We start from the raw sequence: 21,022 nt of genomic DNA, 5'->3' as shown, positions 1-21,022 counted from the left end.
GTACAAGTACTGCATGCTCTCCTCAGGTACAGAATCTTCCCTTGTCGCACAACCGGCCGCCTCCGGAAAAGCGGTAAACGGCACTCTAGCACCGCCACATTGTCTGCAGCCACCCTCACTAGCTTCGTCACGCGCCTCACCACTTTCTTAGCCCTTTTACAACCATATCAAGCGCAGTTGTCACATACAACGCGCTATCATTCATACTCGACACCAAACCATACCACACGGCGCGCAATACCGTCCGGAGTCGTCGACCGACCGGTCACAGTCTGCCTTGCGTCTCAATCTCCTGCTATTTGTACTTGGACTAATCCCACCGGTAGCCCAGGGCCCAGTGAAGCTCTCACCGGGTATGCGGCTCTGCATGTGCATCAAGGAATACACTTTTGAGCTTCTTACGATCACGTCAAGGACTAAAGATTTGCTAAGTCATCCGCGTGATGCATGTAACTGCAGGCAGTGTGGCTGTGCAGGGCATCTTTTCCGGAAGCGGCCGGTGACGGAGTAAGCAAGCACCGATGTAAAAGACAAGACTCGGGAACATGAGGTCGACGAGATCTCGACATAGACAGCCGTAGTGGTAACTCCGGTAAATCCAGTTTCCAAGAAAAATGAGTTATTTTCTCGTCGTCTTAAGCCCGGTAACTCCACCTGCAGTTTGACATAATGTATTCTGAGAAAGATCGTATCATTGCAATGACACAGGTGAGGTATCTATATAAAGCGTGGCAAGACTTCAGGTATTGTAGACCAAATCACAGAAATAATCTTTGTATTCATTACAACCATGGCCGACAAAGCTCACCTTTCCAACCTAACCACCCGCGAAGCCATAGCCGACACTCTCCACCGTTGCATCCTAGGTCTCGACAGTAACAACCGGTCTCTGGTGGAATCCGCCTGTCTGAAAAACCCTGAGATGACATTCATATACGGTCCATCAGGCAACCAAGCCACTTTGGCCGGCTGGGATGCCATCAACCCCATGTTCGATCGTGTCTTCGGCCTCATAACCACGCATACTGCAAGCAACATACGCATTGAGCTAGAAGGAGAAAACGCGAGTACGGCCCGAATGACGGCACATGTCATTTCCTACCACGTGAGAGGGGAAGAAGCGTTTGTCGAGGCCGATACCAGTTACACAGCGAGTTCGTTGTACGACATCGAAGTAATCAAAGACGGTAATGACCAAGGACTGTGGAAAATCAAGACATGGAAGGCTACAATGTTGTGGACAACTGGGGATATCAAAGTGTTGCATCCATAAAGACATAACTGCATATCGGCTACATAACGAACTTTCTGCTATAGTTTTTCCAATATCATCATCTTTTTTGTCATCTTTGTTTTATAACATAACGAGATGTTTATCGCAGAGAAACATGTTTCTAATCCAGACGCCGGCGCCGAACCAACATGCCCCATTGATTGCTATTTCCGCACAGACCAAAATTTCGGACGCACATGTGCCGCATACACATGTGCTAGGGTATCAAAAGCAGCTGGCACAGAGCCAAAATGGGAATTGAGAAGAAATCGCTGGATGTGGTCTGGGATTAAGAAGATGAACGAGATAGCCTGGTCCTTGATTGCCGAGCTTAGAAGTAGTTGCCCTTGGGGATGGCGCAGAAGATGCCGACGGCCACGGCGGAGATGATGAGAGCACCGATGATGGCCTGGATGAAGATGGTGTCTTGGATTTGGCGGAGAGCAGGTTCTTGAACCCAGACTTCGCGGTCAAACACCTTTCGGATAACATTGCGCTTCTCATATCTGGCGACCCATGGCTCATCTTCCCAGGAATTGCTTGATGCATGTGAGTCGATGCTCTGGGAAGAGTCGGACTTGATGTCATAGCTTTGCGGCTCGTCATCAGATGCAAAAAGCTCCCATGGACGCAAATGTCGGTGATGCATGCCATGCAAGACCACACACATACCCTTCCATGCTGCGATCAATGTCGAGATACCAATGAAGAATCCGATGAGAGAGATGACGCGCCATGCACGACCGGCACTGCTAAGAGTAAGGATGATCGCGACTATCAAGCCGGCCACGATACCGAAGATACCAAGGCCGCGAGCGAAGATGACACGAGGACGGTTGCCGTTGCAAATAGTCCAGCGGATGAAGTTAGGGTGCGCCTGGCAACGGAGCGACCACTCGACAGTAGTGATGATGTCACTGAATGCGGACGGGTGTGTCGTGTTCTGCAGAGCATGCAACAGTGCTGTGCGCTCTTTTGATGAGAGATTTAGTTGGCGCGAACCATTGTCGGCAATGTAGATGGAGATTATGCGATTGATCTCTTCTCGGTAGGGCTGGACAGATACTGTGGCGGATGAGCGATTGGACACTAGAGAAGAGAGGAGATTAGCAAAGGTTATACTCACGTGGTTTCCACTTTAGTCCTGCGTTGTCAAACGCACCAGCAGCACGTTGAGTGTGATCAACTTTGCCGGTGGTCATGCTCTCATCGTACGAGTCAAGAGAATACTCGCGCCCAGCAGGCTCGACACTGGTAGGTGTACGAGGTGGGGTGAAGAAGGGGTTGTTGCTGCCCTTCTCCGATTCAGCGACCTTGCCCTCGTTGGCGAAGTCGGTTCCTTGCAAGATGGCTGCAGCGTCGGCATTGAAGTTTGCTGGGACGTTTTTGGCGTCAGAGTTCTTTTCGCCAGTCCACTCGGGAGACAGAACCCTCTCGCTTTCTGGTAGCGCATTGAAGCGCTTGACGTAGTCGCGGTACCAGAGGAAGAATTGCAGATTCTCTGCCGACAGCTCAATGTATTTGAGGAAGTTCATAAAGTCACGGACCGTGCAGGGCTGGCAAGAGTCAGCATTGCTCCTCGTGAAGGTGATGCGGAGAAGAGTGGGCACTTACAGGGCAAGCACCGCCTGCGATGATGGTGTCAAAGGACAAGGCCTCGGGAATACCGTTGGACATGCCGCTGCTGCCAGAATTGACTGATTCATGGATCGACCTTCGCTGATGTTCACTCGAGTTGGTCGAGGCAGTGCCAGGACGAGGCACACGTTCAGGACGGCGATAGGACAGTGAGTAGACCATATTGAGCAGCCTCTAGCGTCAGGGTCTGATCAAGAAGGAACGTGGTGATGTTGCGGGGCAGTGACGACAACGCTTGTCAAGTCGCGTGGTCGTTTGTAGGTGATAGGCAAGAGCAACCGTCTACACGCACCGAGCCGCGCGTAGAGATGGAATGCTATATACCTACTCGATCGATGGGGCGAGTGGAGTACCGGGTCCAAGCTAAGGGAAGACTGGAAGAGAGCTATTGGGGTAGCCGTCCAGTAGTTGCGCACAGAGACGACCTTTGTGTAAGACAGGTCGTAGCGCGGACCTGACTAGTGATGGCGAACAAAAAGTGGAATGGAGGTAGAGGAAGTTTGCGCCGTGCGTCTCGAGAGGTCAAGTATGTAGAGATATGGGGTGTTTATACCCGACTCTCGGCATGGCGCTTCATTCGTGACAGGCACATGGCTCTCCACCTCTACTGCTTCCTGCCGCGTACGGGCATTTGCCCAAATGAGAGTCGGCTATAGCGTGGGGTCGTCAACGCCTGGTTGCACATGGGATCCTCGAGGTCGCCGACGAGTAGGCGCGCCCCACAGCAAGCGTAGACTGCAGCACCGCGACAGATGGCAGAGACTAGCATACCGGGACATGAAGATATGCACTAGTGCCACGCGCCGTGAGGAGTCGGTAATCTGGGCAGGACCCGTGTCGATCGTCTGGACCCGGACTAGCCCCCTACCACAATTGCAAATCTCTACCCGGTTTACCAACCTTCTGGCTGTGTAAAACACACCATGGCGCCGACGGTCAAATGTCACATTGCGATGCAGCCGTTGGGAAATGAAGACTCGACACACCCACCTTGTCAGAATGTCTTGGTGTTCTAGTGATGCAAGAGATACCTCAACGTTCGCAAGTGCGGGTGGAGAACCGAAGCGAGCGACAATCACGATGCTACTTTGAGAAGCTGCAAAAGCTACAAAAACGCGGAGTGACGTTCTCTCAGACAGCCACAATGTTCTTTTAGACAGCCACGATTTTCATAATTGTACGCGATCGACAGTGCATGCATAATGCCAGCAGCAAACGAACGCCAACACTCCAATCGGCAGCCGTCATCGTCGGGATTAGCGGTCAGGATGCGCGCATGCAGCCTTTGCCCGCGTCGCGCTCGGCCTCGAATCGTCACCACGCGTACCAAACTATGCGACCACTGCTTCGCTTAAGCCTGGCCATTCTGCAACACCTCATCAACAAAAAGTTTGCTTCGCACTCTCACCACTTAGAGTCGTCTTGTGGCTTGCGAGTCATTGCGATAACGTTGAACCGGTGGATAAGGCAAAAGCAGAGCTGATCGGATCCCAGCTCGCTGCCAATCTGGTATGCAGCAACGGCAGAAGCAAATGTGCCGCCTACGACATACCCAAGCTACAACCGAGATGGGGGAAAACGCCACCATGGCCAGGTCCTTGGAACCTCAAAGTCCGGACTCATTTGGTGCCAGGCTGATAGAGACAAAGGGGTATTACTCGGTGGAATATGTCGCGCGAATCCTATATTCTACTCTACCCCTATAAACAGCATCATCTTCGGCGATGCCTGAAGGGCCTTTTCTGCCGACACCCGTCGACGTCAAAGATGAATCGTGGACACCACGTCTCAACACTTGCGATGCCAGCACCAGGTTCTGAGGATAGCCGAAAGTCAAACCCTGTCCCCGCGGAATGTTGATCGATTATGTGGCTACGAACAAGCGTACGAGATGCGAAACTATCTGTAGCAAGCCCCAATCGTGGGTCCCTTGTGTTGCGCGTTGGTGCTGGGCTGCTAGCTCCAACGCTTCGTATATGCCGTACGATGGTAGAGATGTAGCGCTAGAGCTTAGATCCGCCGAAACTTTAGAATTTCAGAACTTTGACACTGAGTCGCAATCGGTCACTGCCAAAAGCGGATTCACATCTTCAGGGATTTCCTAATCAAGGTATGTGAGACATGATCTGCAGTAGCAACTTTGTACGCGTCCTACGATACTCGCCATCGCAAACTTTCAAAATATGATCTCAAACCTCGTTAACATCGCGCAGCCCGCTACGCATTTGGCCGGTCAAATTTGTCAAATCGCTCAGGCCAACAGCCCCCAATCAGTGGGACTTTCGATGCTAAGATCTAGGCTGCTTCTAGCGGCACGCGCTTTGGCCTCGCCGATTGGACTCAACCCACAGGTTGGGAAATTGACGCGATGTGAGCTACGCGTGGCTTGTACCTCGACGCATTGGACCCTGTGCATCCAGCCCGCGAACGGGATGTGTTTGCATGGAGTTGTTTCTTTCTTCTTCCCGTGCAACGTCCTCGCTATTACTTCCGAAGCCCTAGATCTAGCAAATGCTTTCTGTTGTACCGATAAGATGGGCTCAAGCCAGGATTGCTGTCGTATATCTTTGCTAATCGACTGTATACCAAAAGCTTATGGTGTAAGTTTCTGTACCCCGCTGCTCGGTATCCCTCAAACGTTATCGACCAGCAACATCCTCCCTGAGGAACTTCCATGTCGCAGCACCGAACGTTTCAACAGACGAATAACCGGAAAGAGGGCATGTGTACGCGATGACAGCGGGAGGCTCAGGGGAAAAACTGATGTTCGCGTAGACTGGCATGTAGCGTGACGCCTCCAACAAGTGAGCTCGTGTGACGCGATTGGTGCACTGAGCGGCACATGGGAATTGCGCATATCGCTGGCCCGTCTTTTGCAGAATCCCATGCCCTCATCTCCGTCCCGTGCGCACATACGATCGTGGGCTTCCTTTCGACCTAGGTCCAGCTTCCACACGACTTGAAGGACTGACCGCTTTGTGGCCGATGCTGCAGAAGCTGCTATGGAGTTGACGGCAAGCGGCTTGTATGCTGAAGAGCTGACAAACACAAATGCAATCCCGTACGCCTGGCGTTCTTGGTGGGCGCTAGCGATATATTAAACAGGTAGGTAGCTGGGTACGTCTGTTTGGTCTAGCAATAGAGACATCGGTCGCGAGCCGAGTCTATGCGTTGCAGTCCATGAAGGTGAGTGCGCAGCTCGGTGGACGTTGGGTCAATGCTGAGCGATAGAGGCAATGGCAACGTGTCGATGAATCTATATTGAAGGAACATCCGGTGACATCTGCCACGCTAACCAGTTGCATCCGACGACTGAAGAAGATGCGAACGACTAGAAATCATCGTCACATCACGATAGTACCACTGGTGTGTATATCTCACGGAAGCGTAGAATCGACAAATGCCTTTCGCAACGGATTATTCGACAAACAATGGTCATGTCGATTTCCAATGGCGATGGCGTGTTGTGATCAGAAGAGCATGGATTTGCATAACTTTGAACTTCTGTTCATCTCTCGTGTTCCTTTCAATTCTCCATTTACTGCACGTCGTCCACACATGCCGGACTATCTCCCTCTGATCATGGTGTTCGGAAAAGAGAGGTGAGCAAACGGAGACTCATGGTGAATGAGACCCTTAGAGACGTTCCATTCTTCGAACATGTTTTACGCAAAACAGCCCTTGACAAACAAGTTGTTAATCATCCAAATACTTTACTCCTAATGCTATTTCCTTCCATCTTCGCTCTACACATCGTCTAAATGGCACCTTCCTGGCGGGAACCTCAACATGCCTGCCGTACGCCAATCACCCTGATAGAAAATACCGATGAACAACCGCTCTCCCAGATTCCCCGAATAGGGTTCCAGGTCCTCCATTATCATAGATCTTCCTTGGATCCAGATTCCCCACTTATCGTAAATCTTATCGGCATTTATCACACCTTCGCCCTCGCCCAAGCGGTAGCCTTGTCCGAACTACAGCGTACATTAAACGATTGCCTCCGCATAGGATATCACGGCCGCTATTGCGACCTGATCGATTGCAGTTTTCGGGGGTTGATCACAGTGTGCAAGGAGAGTACGCTGGATGGTTATATGTTCATGCGCGAAATTCCAGTGAGCGAGTTTCGCTTGGAGAAGCTCAACATGTCGCACGACGCATCGCAGGCAGGAACACGTCTTGCAAAGGAGACCAAAACCAGCACGCAAGTGATCGACACCGCATGGCCACTCATTAGGCTGCCCGCCACACCAGAGCAGCACAAAGAACCAACAACTCCGAAACGCATAGCGAGGCGGGGAGAGCACGTTGTGATGCACGAGCCTGCTCCGCTATCTCCGCAGTTCCCTCCACTAGGTGTCCAGTTCGACGAAGAACGTCAGCCAGAGTGGTCACAGACTCGCATGCCATGGTTCGACCGGCGGGACGATGCACCGTTCCGTAGACCGGGCCAGACGCCATATGCGCAAGTCATGGCCTTCTCGACAGCTGCGCCCACTTCATTTACACGTTCTGTTCGGTTAGGATCTGGGCACAGCAGCGAGTACACAGAGGCAGCCTCCTGAGAGCCGAGCAACATATAGCATGAGAGACATTGTCTGGTGTGTGGGAGAAGAGGTCAGATAGCTACCTTGGTAGATGATAAAAGCAGCGTCTTCAGAAGGGCTGCCGATTGGTCATTGCGTATGATCGTGATTAGAGATCGTTCAATCGATACTTGAGTTTAGTACGAATAGTTCACATGCTCGTACAAGGGTCAGAAGCTGACTACTCAGAATGCACTCGAGGTATCAATAATATTTTTGCAGTGAGGAAAGGGCTTGTAATGACGCCGTGTTTGACTGATTGGTCATTTGATCTGGCGACCAGGCTTCATGCTGTAAATACAATGTCGCTGCACCCTTGAAACCTCGTCCCCATTTACAATCCCTTCCGAGAACCCACTCTTCCTGTAGGTTCTCGCCATAAACACTCTCGCGCTCAGTCAATCTGTGACACCCTCCCTACACACTCAAAATTCACGATACCAGTCGCAACAAAATCCACACCCTGCTCTGGCGAATCCTCATTTGGTCACTTTTCTTGGCGCTGCCGCCACTGCCTGGACCCCTGGCAAGTGCGCCCCCGGCACGTACCGCTGGAACCCCACCCTTACTACCATCGAAACGTGTGCTGTGTACGGCTGTATTCTGGTCTTACTTTATAGATCAAACACTTGGATTATCAATGCCGTTGACGGTGTGTTATACTGCCATGATGCTTGAATTCAAGGCAGCATGTGCACTATGGGGTTGAGTATGACGATGCGATTGCTTACTGTGATGCAGCGAACTTCGTTACGCCGATCAGAAAGGAAAGGAAAGGAAGAGCGCCCGTGTACTCACGCGAGGGTGCTTAAGTGGCTTACATGGGAAGGCTAATGTAGATTTCAGGCTAGCACATTCAAGTAGTGAACTGCGTTTTGCCATGCTTCGGTATCTGCTACTCCTGAAGATCTTCTCATATCTACAAGGCATGGGTGACGAATGGCTTAGTCTACTGAGCCTCCACAGACCAATCGGTAAGCATCAGCAACTACTGCACGTTAGAAAAAGGGTGTGTGGGGTTGCACTAACCATCACACAGGTGTGAGTGGGGCTTCGCGGAAGAGGCGCCCAACGAAGAAGCAAAACGGATACACAAATGTGGAGTACTCTTTGGTAAATGAGATCTGAAAGATCTACCTATCGAAATAGCAATTACACTGAATTCGCTGACGCGTGATCATGTGAGCGACCGTCGATGCTTCTCTGACCAGTTGGTTTCTGCGTTGTCGACAAAAGCATAGTAAGACAAAGGAATGACAGGGGGGTGATCTACGCGCGAAATGCCTTGAAAGTCGAAGTAACAGCCCGCGTCGCGTTCAAGTGCCCTGGAAGCGCGGGGATCCAGTCCTGATCACCGATGTCCTCGACGACCTTACGCGGCACGCTACAGTTGTTCATCATCTCCATGCTTTGTGTTTTCATAGACGAGCATCCAACGTAACATTCTTCGTCCATGATCTTCTGCAATGAGTCGTCCTTCCATCCGAAGACATAGTCGCCGTGATTGCCGTACCCGGTATGGTCACCGAAAGAGTAGACAAAGGGCTGGCTACCGTCTTCTGGCCAGAGCGAAGGGTCGTTGAACGGTGCGGTTTCGTAGATGACTTCGTACATGAGTTGAGGCATACGCACGGGATGGGAGGTTGGACAAGGGCCTTGGCTTTCAAAAGTACCAGATACTGGATAGGCCTACAGTACGTTAGATGGCACCATCCCAAGCGAGGTGGGGTTTCTTTTACCATGTGCGCCATGTGGTCTGGTGAATCGAGATCTTTACCATTCCAACAGCTACTACAATCAGCACGGCTCTGGCATCAAGGAGATATGTCATTGCTCACGTTGGAAATCTCAAGTTAACCATGATGCCTGCGGGGCAGGGCTTGGTAGGAAACGCTTTAGTCTCCGGAAAGCGGGTGCCTGGGTTTTGCAGACATGTGTACGTGAGTTGTGGGTACCTATCCGCTTCCGATTTTGTGGTTGCGGTTGGTGAACCGATTAGCATGCGAAAGCCCGGTTGAAAAGCTTTCACTTTCGCCTTCTGCTGGTAGTCGGCAAGTTGGTTCTGCATATAATAAACGGTCTTCATAGGCGGGAACAGTCAGTACACGTCCCTTATCTGGTTTGTGCTTTTGGGACTCACCATGCCACCATTCTGACCTTCGAACCCTGCATTGCCTTTCTGACTGACGCGCTTATATGTTCCGTTCCTTGCGCGAAAATAAAGAGAAGCGGTCCAGTAGTTAGAGAAATCGTCTGCAGGCTGGCATGTGGTGCAGGTGGACATTGCTGGTGGATCATGAACATCCGGGCTCATATCAGGGACGAAAGAGTTTCCTCCAATGATCTGATGGAGATGAGCTGACGGAGCGTTTCCAGGCTCAACCAAGGGATCAAGACGGTCTACCACGAGCTGCGAGCAACCGAACCGGATAAGAGCATGGGTCGGGGCAACGAACGCCAACGCGGTAAGAGACTTCAAAAGCATCTCGAGCTATTTTGTCGTGAGCTGCAGGTAAGTATAGAGAGATATTTTTGCAGGAGCTACTCCGACTTATGTGTTCGAGAAACATCAACTCTTCATAACAGAACGGAAGTAACAGACAACGCTACGGACGGGCCGCAGCGCAATTCATTACTCCGGCTGCATGCTTCAACCGATAAGAACATGAGTGCTACCAATGCCTGGCTCGAAAACTACATTAGCCCCACCTCATATATGTGAACGATTGTCGAATGTACTGTACTGTTCAGAGCAAGTGCCGGGTTTGATGGATCAGCGTTCATTTGGGCTTTGTCGAACACATTGGAATCAACTTTCAGATCCCTGCAATCGTGAATCGAATAAGTGACATCCAGCTCACACGCTGTTATCACTCGGCAGTCCAGAAGGGGAATATGTTGGCTGATAACCCGAATTGTTGGGGTCCACTCCCTTCTCAGTAAAACCGCACAGAATCCATGAGAAGAAAGCGAAGATAGTGGCGAAAGGAGGATAGCGCAAACCTGAGGGACATTCACACCGTATGCCATAAAAACCATGCGAGCGTATCATACACGACTGTATATGACACAGGACAGATGCGAACTCCAGCATGATCTTCCGCGTAACCGAGTTGACCCCACAGACCGTGCCATGAAGTAGATTGGTTTGCGGGGCATCAGCCCTAACAGCCACATTTTTTCAATCGACCTTCTGTTGCTTTGCTAAAGGTTGCTAAAGAGCATAATCGGTCATAGGCTGTAACTAGCCAGCTGTGCAAAGGGCCGCATAGGAATCTTGCGCGGCGAGGTATTGCTCGATCTAGGCATAAGTGGCTCATGGACGTAGCGGAGGGCATAACGCGTATCGCGCGGAACATCGTATCAAGCGTACGGCCGCGGAGTCCTCTACATGGTATAGATAACCTGTGGAGAGATGATGCCCTATCCATGGAAGTCGTAGTGGGATGGTAGGTGACAAGTGCGCGACAGAATGCTTCGCGACGCGACGCCGGTTGCGCCTACCCGAAAACGGCATAGGCAATCCGTAGACACGTGTCAGCCCAACCATCAAACTCACCGCTTGAGCCTCAGCTCCATCACGATCGCTCACTAGATCCTTCGACCTGCAGAAACGTAGATCTCAATGCAGGACCGCACCAATGATAGCTCTTGAAAGTTCAGGGCGCTGCACCAAGGATGCAAACGCTTATGTCTCACGTCGACTCTGCAGCATGAGCCCCACGCGTGAGGGTGCTCCCACGGAATGACTCCTATCGTACGTGCGCGATCGTTGAGGCTGTTGACAAGGCTAAACTTGGATGCAATGATCTCTTGCAGACCGCTCGGTGATGTCTTCCCCATAGCGGTGTGTTGTCTGGAGTGGATCTCGAATCTGGGGACGCGACTATATAGAATTGAACCTGTACTTCACACGTTGAGAATGATCGATACATCTTCCTCTACCGTCATATTGTTAGGTTCATTTTTGATCTTCGTCAGTCGAACACAGCATCATGCCCATCATGTCGCCTCACGTCATCACTGCTTTTCAGCAGTACCTGAGATGGGATAACGATATCAAACGACACCTCGATGCAAAGACTCGGGCGAGAACAGTCTCAATTACAAGGAGTAGCCGCACTGCCTCCATGGAAAGACGAGACCAAAAAGTGTGGCGCCCGAGCAACGTGAGGAGGAACTCAGCGGAGAGTGAATGGTCAGTGTAAATGATGGGAGGTATGGGCCTGAGTTGGAGAGGTATGTCTCACTCTCACTCTACAATTCGAAGACACTTTAGCATGCTTCACCATTCACTATGAGCATATGGCAAGCCCTGTGCCATGACAGAAGTCTTCGAATGAGACAGTTTTCTTGCTCAACCTCATCCTCGCCCAACCTCTAAGAGTTTCATTCTCGAGCATCACAAACTAACAATCAAATTCAGAACACCACAAGCAACTGCCACAGCATGATCAGAAGCCCATACCTCGACTACCTGTACCAAGGCCAGTACGAGTACGAGCTCCTCAACATTAAGAACAACGCCAACCAGCACATTGGCGACTACAAGGCCCTTGCAGCTGAGCCACCAGCCCAACACGATGCTTTCCTAGACACTGTTAGGGACCATGCTTACCACGTCCCCACCTCCTTCGACCTCAGCGAAGCGCCCAAAAATACACATGAGCATGCTAGAGAAGAGGTGAAGCTCGAATTTGACCCTCCACTCAGCCATTATGCGGAGCTTAGAGGTGGTCTGCCGATCGGCTATGTCTGGATCCCACCGAGTTCTCCTGAACCTGAGCGTATGCCGCGCAAGGAAACTCCGGAGCAAGACGTCGTTCCCGTCACTCCGTCAAGGCCAGCCAGGACTGTGACTACTATTAAGAAACCCAAGAGGAAGAAGACTGTCATTTTCGCCTTCAGCCCTTTGCAAAAGAAGCGCAAGCGAGAGACTACCGCCGAATACCATACGCGCTTCACCAGTCCGCTTTCGGAAGAGCTGTCGGATGCGCCTAGTGGTTTGCTGACACCTGAGCCGAGAGAACTCGTACTGCATCGCAGGTAGTAAGTGGGCATGATACGTTCAGTGGATATCGGTGGACAAGACCAAGTGGTAGATCGGGAGTGGGAGAGGTTGCTACGTATAGGAAGTTGGCTGATAATGGGGCTATAGTTCTTTCTTCCCATTTGCCTTCAATGCCGTACCGTTTGGTCTCCTCACACCCGCAAAGCCTTCTAATATACCGACCCACATCTGAACCAACGTAATGACTAACCTCACAACGTGATCTTTCCATTTAAGGAGTGGTTTCGTTCCACGCATGAACTTGGCATCTATCACCTCCCACCCAGCATCACCTCCTAATGCCTCTCCAACCTGCAATCCACTCCGACAACCATCCTCATGAAAGCCATAACCCGTCCATGCGCCTGCGTACCAGATACCTTGCTTTCCTTGAATCTCATGGAGCCGATCTTGCGCAAATACCATGCGGGAGTTGTACAGTGGATGTCGGTATTGGTAGGTTGCATGGGTCAGAGCCGGAGAGGGAGGATGTGGAGGATTGAGAGTGACAAGTACGTTGTTGTAAACTTCGCGCGGGATATGCTGCAGAGTGTTCATGTCGTAGGTCAGGCAGACGGTCTCGAGAGCACCCGAAGAAGTGGTCAGGTTTGCGTACGATGGGGCTTTAGATTTGGATGTGGTGATATAGTTCCAGGCGGACCAAGCTGTGCGTCGTTGGGGCATGAGCTAGACATTGTTAGCTACACTTGCATATATGGGACATTTGAAACTTACTGAAAGATCGGAATGCAGATATGCTGTATTCGGCGTAGTCTCGAATGCATCCATAATCTCCTTCTCTGCCACTGTCGCGTCGTCACCTAGCATCCACCTCGCCTGATCTCCGTGACAAGCAAGCACCACTTGATCGAATACCTCCGTCTTTCCCTCTCCTTTTCCACCCAGCCTTAATTCCACTTTTCCGCTTTTCCTAGTCACAGCCAGGACCGGTGTACCAAGATGGCCTTCACAGTTCCCAGCCAACTCCAATACAGCGTCGATATATTTGCTAGATCCTCCTTCAACGGTCAACCATGGCGGTCTCTCTGCAATCGTGCTGAGCAGGTGGTGATTCCACATAAACCGTACCAATGTCAATGCCGGGAACTCAAGAGCACACTTATCGGCGCCGGTACTCCACACACACGCAGTCATTGGAATCAGATAATCGTCTCTGAACGCGTCTGAATATCCTTCTCTTTCAAGATACTCGCCAATGCTCATCTCTGTAGCGGCGACAGCTGCAGGTGAGCCTGGAGTGATGGCCAGTAGATCCAGAGCAAACTGATTGAACCGAATGATGTCGAAGATCATGCGCCAGAACGAGGGTTTGAGTGCATTTTCAGGTTGCGCAAAAAGCGAGCTGCCTGACGTGCCAGACCATTCGAAAGCACCAGCGTCACGAGATATCCCAAAGGTCATCTCTGAGGCTACAGTCTTGACTTGCAAAGCCGATAGAAACTTTATGAAATTTGCTGGGCTTTGTTAGTACCGAGACAACACGGGCGCAAGTTGTGACAGGAGACGAACGGTATGTAGCGGTGTTGAGAACGATGAAGCCCGTATCCACGGGCGTGCTCTTGCCATTGTGCGTCCATGTCACAGTGTTTGTATGACCACCAAGACGTTCCTCTTTCTCGAAGAGATGCACCTCATGCTGGGTATTACGGAGTGCATAGAGGGCGCTCAGGCCAGATATGCCACTACCAACGATGGCTATGCGCTTCTTTTCCATCTTGCCGCTCATGATCAACTAGCGCGTATCTGTGGCGGGTATACTAACGGCCAGGTACACGATATGAGTTGACGCACCAGAGTGACGAAAGAAATTGAGCAAAGAAAAGAAGTTGCGCAGAGCTCCGAGTCATGATGTCATCGATCTGAAGCGGATGTCGTTTCAGTGGGTGCATGACTAGTACCAAAGGAAAACGAACACGTTCAAAGTGTAGGCATTGTAGATATCGTAAACTCTCAGCTTGATGTCCGGAGCACAGCGACTGGCAAAGAAGTCGACGGCATTGCACGCTGTCACTGGCCCTAGGGTTGGGCCCGCTCTCATGTGGGCACCGCAGATCTTGACCCATGGCAATATCAGAGTTATTGTGGAGTCGGTGTTGCATCTTTGCATGTTGCTGGTGTGTTGAGTATATGAGACGCTTGGGGGATGCTGTGACACGGCTGTTGTGCACACGGCACTGGAACGGCCAGGACGCCACCTACGTAAGGACGGCGACAGCACCAGGAGTGAAACTGACAGTATACTGTGCCAACAGGATAGCGTCAGACGTATCGGCAAAGCAACAAAGGAGAGGTGGAGATGTTACTAGAGCACAGGAACTCGTGGTGTCGTGCACCCCAGTTCTAGAACGGAAGTGACACACGTGACACGGCAGGGATGACCTTGGCAGGTGCGTAATGCGCCTCATGGACTCCGGCCTCCAGACTCGACGTTGCATTCACAAACATATCCAACCACGTCGCTATTCGCATTCACAGGACCATAGACATCGCCGAGCTTACACGACCCGAGCCGGTGCTGCCCATACCACATCGCAGCCATGTCCAATCTCATCGACGCAGATGCAGGCACCGAGCGCTTCAGCGGCTATGAAGCCGAGTTGAAGCTGGTGCAGGCCGACCTCAGCCAGCAAATAGAGCAGATCAAAGAGACAAGCGGAGAGCCCAGGAAAGCCGCCATCAGCAGAGCAGAGCGCGCGCTGGAAGAAGCCGAGGAGCTGGTGAGTTGTCGCCCAAACACTCATGTCGCGCCTATGGACAACAACAGCAGCTGACATAGACATGCGACAGATTGGTCAAATGCGCCTTGAAAAGTCCAACATCCCCGCAAACCTAAAGTCCAAATACAACGCGCGCTTCCGCAACTTTGAACACGACCTCGACTCCCACAAGCGCAAACTAGAAACCTACACCTCGGACAAGTCCAAACTCTTCGGCAACCGCTATACCGACGACCCAGAGAGCGGCGATGCCCAGCTGGAGCAGCGCCAACAACTCCTCTCCGGAACAGATCGTCTGAACCGGTCGAGTGGAAGGCTGAGGGAGAGCCAGAGAATCGCGCTGGAGACGGAGCAGATTGGCGCAGGCACGTTAAGTGACTTGCACAGACAGCGGGAGCAGATTACAAACACAAGAGAGAGACTGCTCGAGAGTGAAAGCTACACTGATCGGAGCATCAAGACGTTGAGGGGCATGGCGAGACGGTATGTGTACCTGCCACTCCCACCTGTCTCCTACTCCAGTTGATGTGGAGTGTAGATGGATGCCCTTTTGATATGGGTGACAAGAGTGCTAACGATTTGTGATTTAGCATGGCTACAAACCGCATCATCACGATTGCCATCATTACTGTTCTGGTGCTGCTTATCATCGCTGTCATTTACAGCAAATTTAGATGATTGTTCTCACGTTCGAGAAGCGTTTTCCGCCTGGCGTCTGGAGTATAATACGCTGTGCGGATGGGTGTTGAAGCTAGGGCTTAGGTATCAAATGGCATCCACTTCAACGGTTTCAAGGGGCAGCCGTTTATCACGGGTACAATAAATTGCAACTCTGCTGTGACGTTATGTGCGCTGATACGCATTAATTATTTTACTAAAACATTAGGTATCTAATTTACGCGTATTACATTACATCTCATTACTCCCAAACGTCCGCCATATTCCGGCTGCACGCGAAGCTCGTTCCCAGCCAGGAGCTATTACAATTAACTCAAACAACCCGGAAATTGTTATGCGTTCCGAAAGGAAGATACATGCTGTAAATCGCCCAGGAAAAACGTTGCTGTGAGAAGAAACCCGTTGTGACAGCGAAGACTCCAAGCCTAGAGTGAACCTGAAGGAAAGTGTATCTGAAATGTGTCGCAGAGCGAAGCATAAGAAACATGGAAAGAATGGCGGGGTCTTGCTATGAGCCTCGTCTAAGGGGTGACAACACATGTGACCTTCTCAGCTTTCCCATTATTGAACGATAAGAGTGTGTAAAGGAAAGGACGCGTGAACTCAGTGGACTAATTCCGCATCGAAAGGCGAATGCCGTCTGTCCACACGACTAAGACCTCTAGGGTTGCATGTGTCGTTATATACACATGGTATGGTAATACGACGAATGTGATAGAGGCATGTCGTGATCGAGAATGACCTCCGATCTGGTCGTGCAAAGCCTGTGCCGTTGGCGTACCCGAAGCAGCTGTGCTTCATATCTTCGGAAGCTATTCAGTCTTGTTCTTGGGTCAGGAGAGAACATATCCTGCGGATTTGGTATTTGTAACGAGCGTATTATTAAGGCTGATGGGTGTAGGCATCCGATTAAGTTGTTCTGCCGAGAGGTCAGCTAGAGGCTATTCAGTCTACTGAGCCGACTGGGAAAGGCGTGAGTGGTAGCTGCTTGTCAGCTCCAGGTGTTCGTGGCGGTAATGGAGAAGGCGCCCTCTGGCTGCTCGGGTGTCGGGTGTGGGAACCCAAGGCCAACGGCGATCCCGTTCGCAACGGGGCGGGCCATGGAGGGCTGAATGGTGTGATGGGTGACATGCGCAGAGGATCAGGCCTTCCTTGAAAGCGTGTAGCAGATCGCCCTCGCGTCGAGCTCTGTGTGCTTTGCGAACTACCGCTTGCATTGCGAGAGTGATTGTTGTAGCTAGGTAGACGTAGCGTTGGTGGACGACTACTGTTTGCGACAGAGAAGCGACCACTTGGGGTGCGAGAGAGCGTTGGCACAAGAGGTTGAAGAGGGATGTCGCTTTGCACCGAGTCGGCCCTCGGAATGGTTGTCTCGAGCTTGAGGGTGTGGGAAGTGCTTGATCGCGTCGTTGTTCGTGCTGTGCTGGGTCTCGTTACATGGGTGACGGTACCCGGCCCAGCCATGGTGGTGCGCACCGTACTGGGTCTTGTCCTAGTAGTAGTAGCAGTAGTTGGACGAATAATGGTTGTCCGTGCCGTGTTCGGTCTCGTCCTGGGCGTCGCCGTAGTAGGTCGGGTGTTCCCTTGGCGACCAGTTCTCTGTTTTTGGCGCTCGATATCGAGAATTCTAGCGTTGGTGTATTGCGGCACTGCTGAGAAGTAATGCGGCGCCAGCAGAGCGAAAAGAGGTCGCATAGCTGGTATGCAAGCGCATATAATGCCGACGTTTACTTCCACTGCAGATAATGTCGCATGATCCACATTATCGAACGATATGTCGGTTGAATTGGCGATATTATCTAGGGTGTACAGCCGTATGATAGAGACCATCGTGACGCTATTGGTGTCAGCATTCGTTGACCTTGCAATGTCTGGTCCTACCTCACCTAGCACCTAACACAAACACAGCCACCAAGCCTTCTTTTTGCGATTTAGGTAGATGAAGAGCCCTAACAATGGATAGCGGCATGAGAAAGATAACCACGTCTTGTGCAATATTGACACCGGCGTTTACAACCCATATGATGAGCTGATTCACACAACGCCCATCATCGATGGACTTATCCCATGAAAAGGCGACGGGGCTGCAGATAAACACGCTCGAGAATGTCGCCCACCCCCCATAAAGTATTACGATACTGAGCATAGCATAGCAAGCTATGCGGAAGCCTCGCACAGGAAATATGCGGAGATATTGCACGAGGATAGAGACCTTTGTGACCGCAAGGGTGAGGTTGTAAACCCAGACGCTTGCCCAGAAGGCCTAACTTCTTGTGAGTTGAAAGCTTGTGGAAGCATGGAGAATGAAGTTTGCTCAGTCAGCGTAAGCTGTGTACCTGCAGCAGATACGGCGTAACTTGCACAGGGCACTGTCGAAGGATAAAAGCGTTGAGGAACTTACTGTACGTAGAGTAATCTGCTCATTGATTTCAAGCCGCGACTTGTGTTCGCCCAACCCATTCATTACTTGTTCCGCCGTCAGCACGGCAAGTGCGACGGAAAGAATCTGTACGTGGTCAGCTAGAAGTGCACAGTTCGTGATTCAGGTTCACCTACCATAGCAACCACGATGCACGCATCCTCAAGCCCGGCTCCCTTCGATATTACCAATCGTGTAAAAAGACGTAGAAACACTATGAGACCAGAAACTAGTGTGAAAGCAAGTACAATGATATTAACCCGGGTACCAGCGGGCGTAGAGCTGTCGAGATCCATGATGGCCTTAGTATTAGATGGACGAGTCGACAGAACAGAAAGGAGAAGAAAGTCGAGACGTAGGACCTGCGAAGACTCGCATGGCTCAAGCCTTCATATTGGGTAATGCGGAGAAAATGGAGAATTAGGATGTTCGCAAGCTGATCGTGTTAGGAGATGCCGTGCGAGGTCAGTAGTACAGTACAAGACTGAGCCAGCCTCGGGAACGAATAGTGCTAGCGAATATGGCTCGTGGGATTGCAGGAAGAACAAGTCCTCATTGGTAAGGAAAGTGGGACGACATTAACCCCCGCACAGCTTGAGAGTGAGACGCAGCTTCCCGACGTTTATGCTGCATTTGGAAGCGCGAACAGGACCAATATCGCGTGGACTCCCCCCACCATGGGCACGTTCCTACAAAGAAGACCGTCTCATACGTGACGATAGTCGCAGTATGCAGATCCCGCAGGGCACTGGCCTAATGGCGCCTTGTGGTAACTGGCCAGGCACCAGGTTTGGCAGAGAACGTGCGAAAATAGTCGAAGAAGGGGGGTATAATGTCACAACTATACCCTTAGGGTCAACTCGTGGCAGCCACCGTTAGGAGGCCACCGGGTTAGCTTAGTTCTAGGTTAGCATGGCTGAGGCGGTGCTACGGAACTGTTGATGTCGCATGTCATTGACTAGATGCCGCTTTTGACAGATCCGTTTCGAAAGCCTGAAGAGTGTCGTACATGTGTGAACATGTCATGTGATGACTTTGTTCTGTGGCTTGTGATTGCAACGTCTGTCGCGCGCGAGTCTTGCATGCAAGAAAGCAGAGACCGCGTACCTGCATGTCCCGTACTGGAGGTGTAGCAGTTCGCGTAGGATGGCGCAAGGCTAATGACCCTGCTGCAGATCTAGCCGAACGCAGACCGTGCACCGAAACCTTGATGTCTTTCTTACGGGTCTGAAACGACCCTAGAGCTATCGGCGCGCTCCCCACCATATAGCGTTTTCTTTCAAGGCAGCTTGTGGCTATTCCTCACCATCTTGGTAGATTTGGCGGAAATAGACGATATTGATGGGTAGTTGACCTCCTTCGGTACCGTACAAAACTAAAAGATCACGCGACTAGCTTCGGCAATTTGGAGCTTGTTTTGCTCTTCGGCAGGCAGGGAACGACTGTGGCTGATATTCGGTTATTCGATCACACATCCGAGTCACGCTGTGCGTGATATACGGCTCTTACCGGCCTCAGACGTAGGTTGAGTTTGGCCGACTACGAACTTTCTTGGCTCACAACCTTCTTTGCATCTTCGGACGGTCAGTGTCTCTCACGATTCAGGCGACACGTGTATTGAACAGGAACGATGCAACCGTTGGGACGACCGGACTTTCAAGCGAGCAAGTAGACGCATCTTCCCATGGCCGCCCACGTCCGCAAAGTTCCGAATAAGGCTCGGTCCCAATTGTAGCCGTAACATTGCGATATAGTTGCAGCGCCTTAACGTCTGTGTAAGGCTGGTGGAGTAAAAAGCGCTGTCAGGGTGAAGAGCGAAGGGAGCGAGAACGAGAACGAGGACAGTAAGCTTCCGTAGTGTGGCGAGCTCGGCGTTGACGTTTCGAAGACGACTGGCCCTCGGTTTGATCTGGCGGAAAGATACTTTCCTATCACACTGTCAAAAAGATCTTTGCAATCAGCAAGGGATCGATCTATAGAGCAGCTGTACAGAGGTCGTGCATAGCCAAAAGAGTTGGATCTATCACGGAAGCCTAGAAACGAAGACGGCAATTTTGTCCGCGTTTTGCGGCCTCCGAAAAAGGTTACAGATCTTCGATATGTACGATGTTCGTGATGGTCACAAGCATATGGCCATGGATCTACCCGGTAGTACCTATTTGTGGGGTACATAGATAAACACTTTCCTTGCGAAAAGCTTGGGTGCTTTTTCTTATGACTCAATGGAGGATTGTCGAGAGCCGCCTGAAGGATCGTCGTGTGGTAGTATCGGTGGGTGCGACACGTAATTCACACGCAAAGCAAGAGCAACGCCGATGCCATGCCGGTAACGGACACTGCGTAGTCCAAGGGCAGTACTGATACACGCCCACTTTGTGCTTATCGTTGGTATGGCCCTTGGTGGGTATCCGGTGCGAGTGTGTAAAAGCGCGGGCATGCCTGCCGAGGAGCGGCCAACGATGGTGATACAACGCAGCAGCCAGACTAGCGACATGGGTTGTGTTGGCTAGGATGCTGACTGTCCGTAAGCGACGAGTACTTTCAGCGCGGAAGGACGAGGGAGAGGGGCGCACACTTAAGTGGGACATCAGGGAAGCTGGTGCCTAGCATAGCCTCAGAGCGTGCAAGCTGGCAAGA

General features: G+C 51.3%; 8 protein-coding genes across 8 annotated transcripts; 4 read left to right on the top strand and 4 right to left on the bottom strand.

The window, feature by feature from the left end:
* Positions 1 to 790: 790 nt before the first annotated feature.
* On the top strand, positions 791 to 1,273 carry GT037_005977 (uncharacterized protein; the record flags this gene model as incomplete). Its single annotated transcript, XM_038931024.1, has 1 exon — positions 791 to 1,273. The coding sequence occupies one exon, from the start codon at positions 791 to 793 to the stop codon at positions 1,271 to 1,273; it is 483 nt and encodes a 160-aa protein (XP_038786713.1).
* A 331-nt stretch (positions 1,274 to 1,604) lies between these two features.
* GT037_005976 (regulator of g protein signaling superfamily protein) lies at positions 1,605 to 3,073 on the bottom strand (the record flags this gene model as incomplete). Its single annotated transcript, XM_038931023.1, has 3 exons — positions 1,605 to 2,338; positions 2,400 to 2,829; positions 2,888 to 3,073. 3 exons carry the CDS (start codon positions 3,071 to 3,073, stop codon positions 1,605 to 1,607), a joined length of 1,350 nt encoding a protein of 449 aa, XP_038786712.1.
* A 3,986-nt stretch (positions 3,074 to 7,059) lies between these two features.
* On the top strand, positions 7,060 to 7,479 carry GT037_005975 (uncharacterized protein; the record flags this gene model as incomplete). Its single annotated transcript, XM_038931022.1, has 1 exon — positions 7,060 to 7,479. One exon carries the CDS (start codon positions 7,060 to 7,062, stop codon positions 7,477 to 7,479), a length of 420 nt encoding a protein of 139 aa, XP_038786711.1.
* Positions 7,480 to 8,769: 1,290 nt separating this feature from the next.
* Positions 8,770 to 9,991, bottom strand: GT037_005974 (uncharacterized protein; the record flags this gene model as incomplete). Its single annotated transcript, XM_038931021.1, has 4 exons — positions 8,770 to 9,189; positions 9,240 to 9,288; positions 9,339 to 9,580; positions 9,641 to 9,991. Coding segments are annotated over 4 exons (1,062 nt in total), but the record flags the coding sequence as incomplete, so codon positions are not given.
* Positions 9,992 to 11,495: 1,504 nt separating this feature from the next.
* Positions 11,496 to 12,550, top strand: GT037_005973 (uncharacterized protein; the record flags this gene model as incomplete). The annotated part of the gene is made up of 2 exons (XM_038931020.1): positions 11,496 to 11,702; positions 11,927 to 12,550. 2 exons carry the CDS (start codon positions 11,496 to 11,498, stop codon positions 12,548 to 12,550), a joined length of 831 nt encoding a protein of 276 aa, XP_038786709.1.
* Positions 12,551 to 12,652: 102 nt separating this feature from the next.
* On the bottom strand, positions 12,653 to 14,297 carry GT037_005972 (amine oxidase; the record flags this gene model as incomplete). The annotated part of the gene is made up of 3 exons (XM_038931019.1): positions 12,653 to 13,237; positions 13,286 to 14,025; positions 14,081 to 14,297. The coding sequence occupies 3 exons, from the start codon at positions 14,295 to 14,297 to the stop codon at positions 12,653 to 12,655; spliced, it is 1,542 nt and encodes a 513-aa protein (XP_038786708.1).
* Positions 14,298 to 15,108: 811 nt separating this feature from the next.
* GT037_005971 (vesicle transport v-snare protein) lies at positions 15,109 to 15,966 on the top strand (the record flags this gene model as incomplete). Its single annotated transcript, XM_038931018.1, has 3 exons — positions 15,109 to 15,288; positions 15,359 to 15,771; positions 15,879 to 15,966. 3 exons carry the CDS (start codon positions 15,109 to 15,111, stop codon positions 15,964 to 15,966), a joined length of 681 nt encoding a protein of 226 aa, XP_038786707.1.
* A 945-nt stretch (positions 15,967 to 16,911) lies between these two features.
* GT037_005970 (uncharacterized protein) lies at positions 16,912 to 18,681 on the bottom strand (the record flags this gene model as incomplete). Its single annotated transcript, XM_038931017.1, has 4 exons — positions 16,912 to 17,803; positions 17,853 to 18,229; positions 18,368 to 18,472; positions 18,523 to 18,681. 4 exons carry the CDS (start codon positions 18,679 to 18,681, stop codon positions 16,912 to 16,914), a joined length of 1,533 nt encoding a protein of 510 aa, XP_038786706.1.
* Positions 18,682 to 21,022: the final 2,341 nt, after the last annotated feature.

Source organism: Alternaria burnsii (assembly GCF_013036055.1).
Source record: "Alternaria burnsii strain CBS107.38 chromosome Unknown 732, whole genome shotgun sequence".
Taxonomy (NCBI): domain Eukaryota; kingdom Fungi; phylum Ascomycota; class Dothideomycetes; order Pleosporales; family Pleosporaceae; genus Alternaria; species Alternaria burnsii.
The sequence above is the reverse complement of the archived record's forward strand: the minus strand, read 5'-3'. Positions and strand labels throughout refer to the sequence as shown.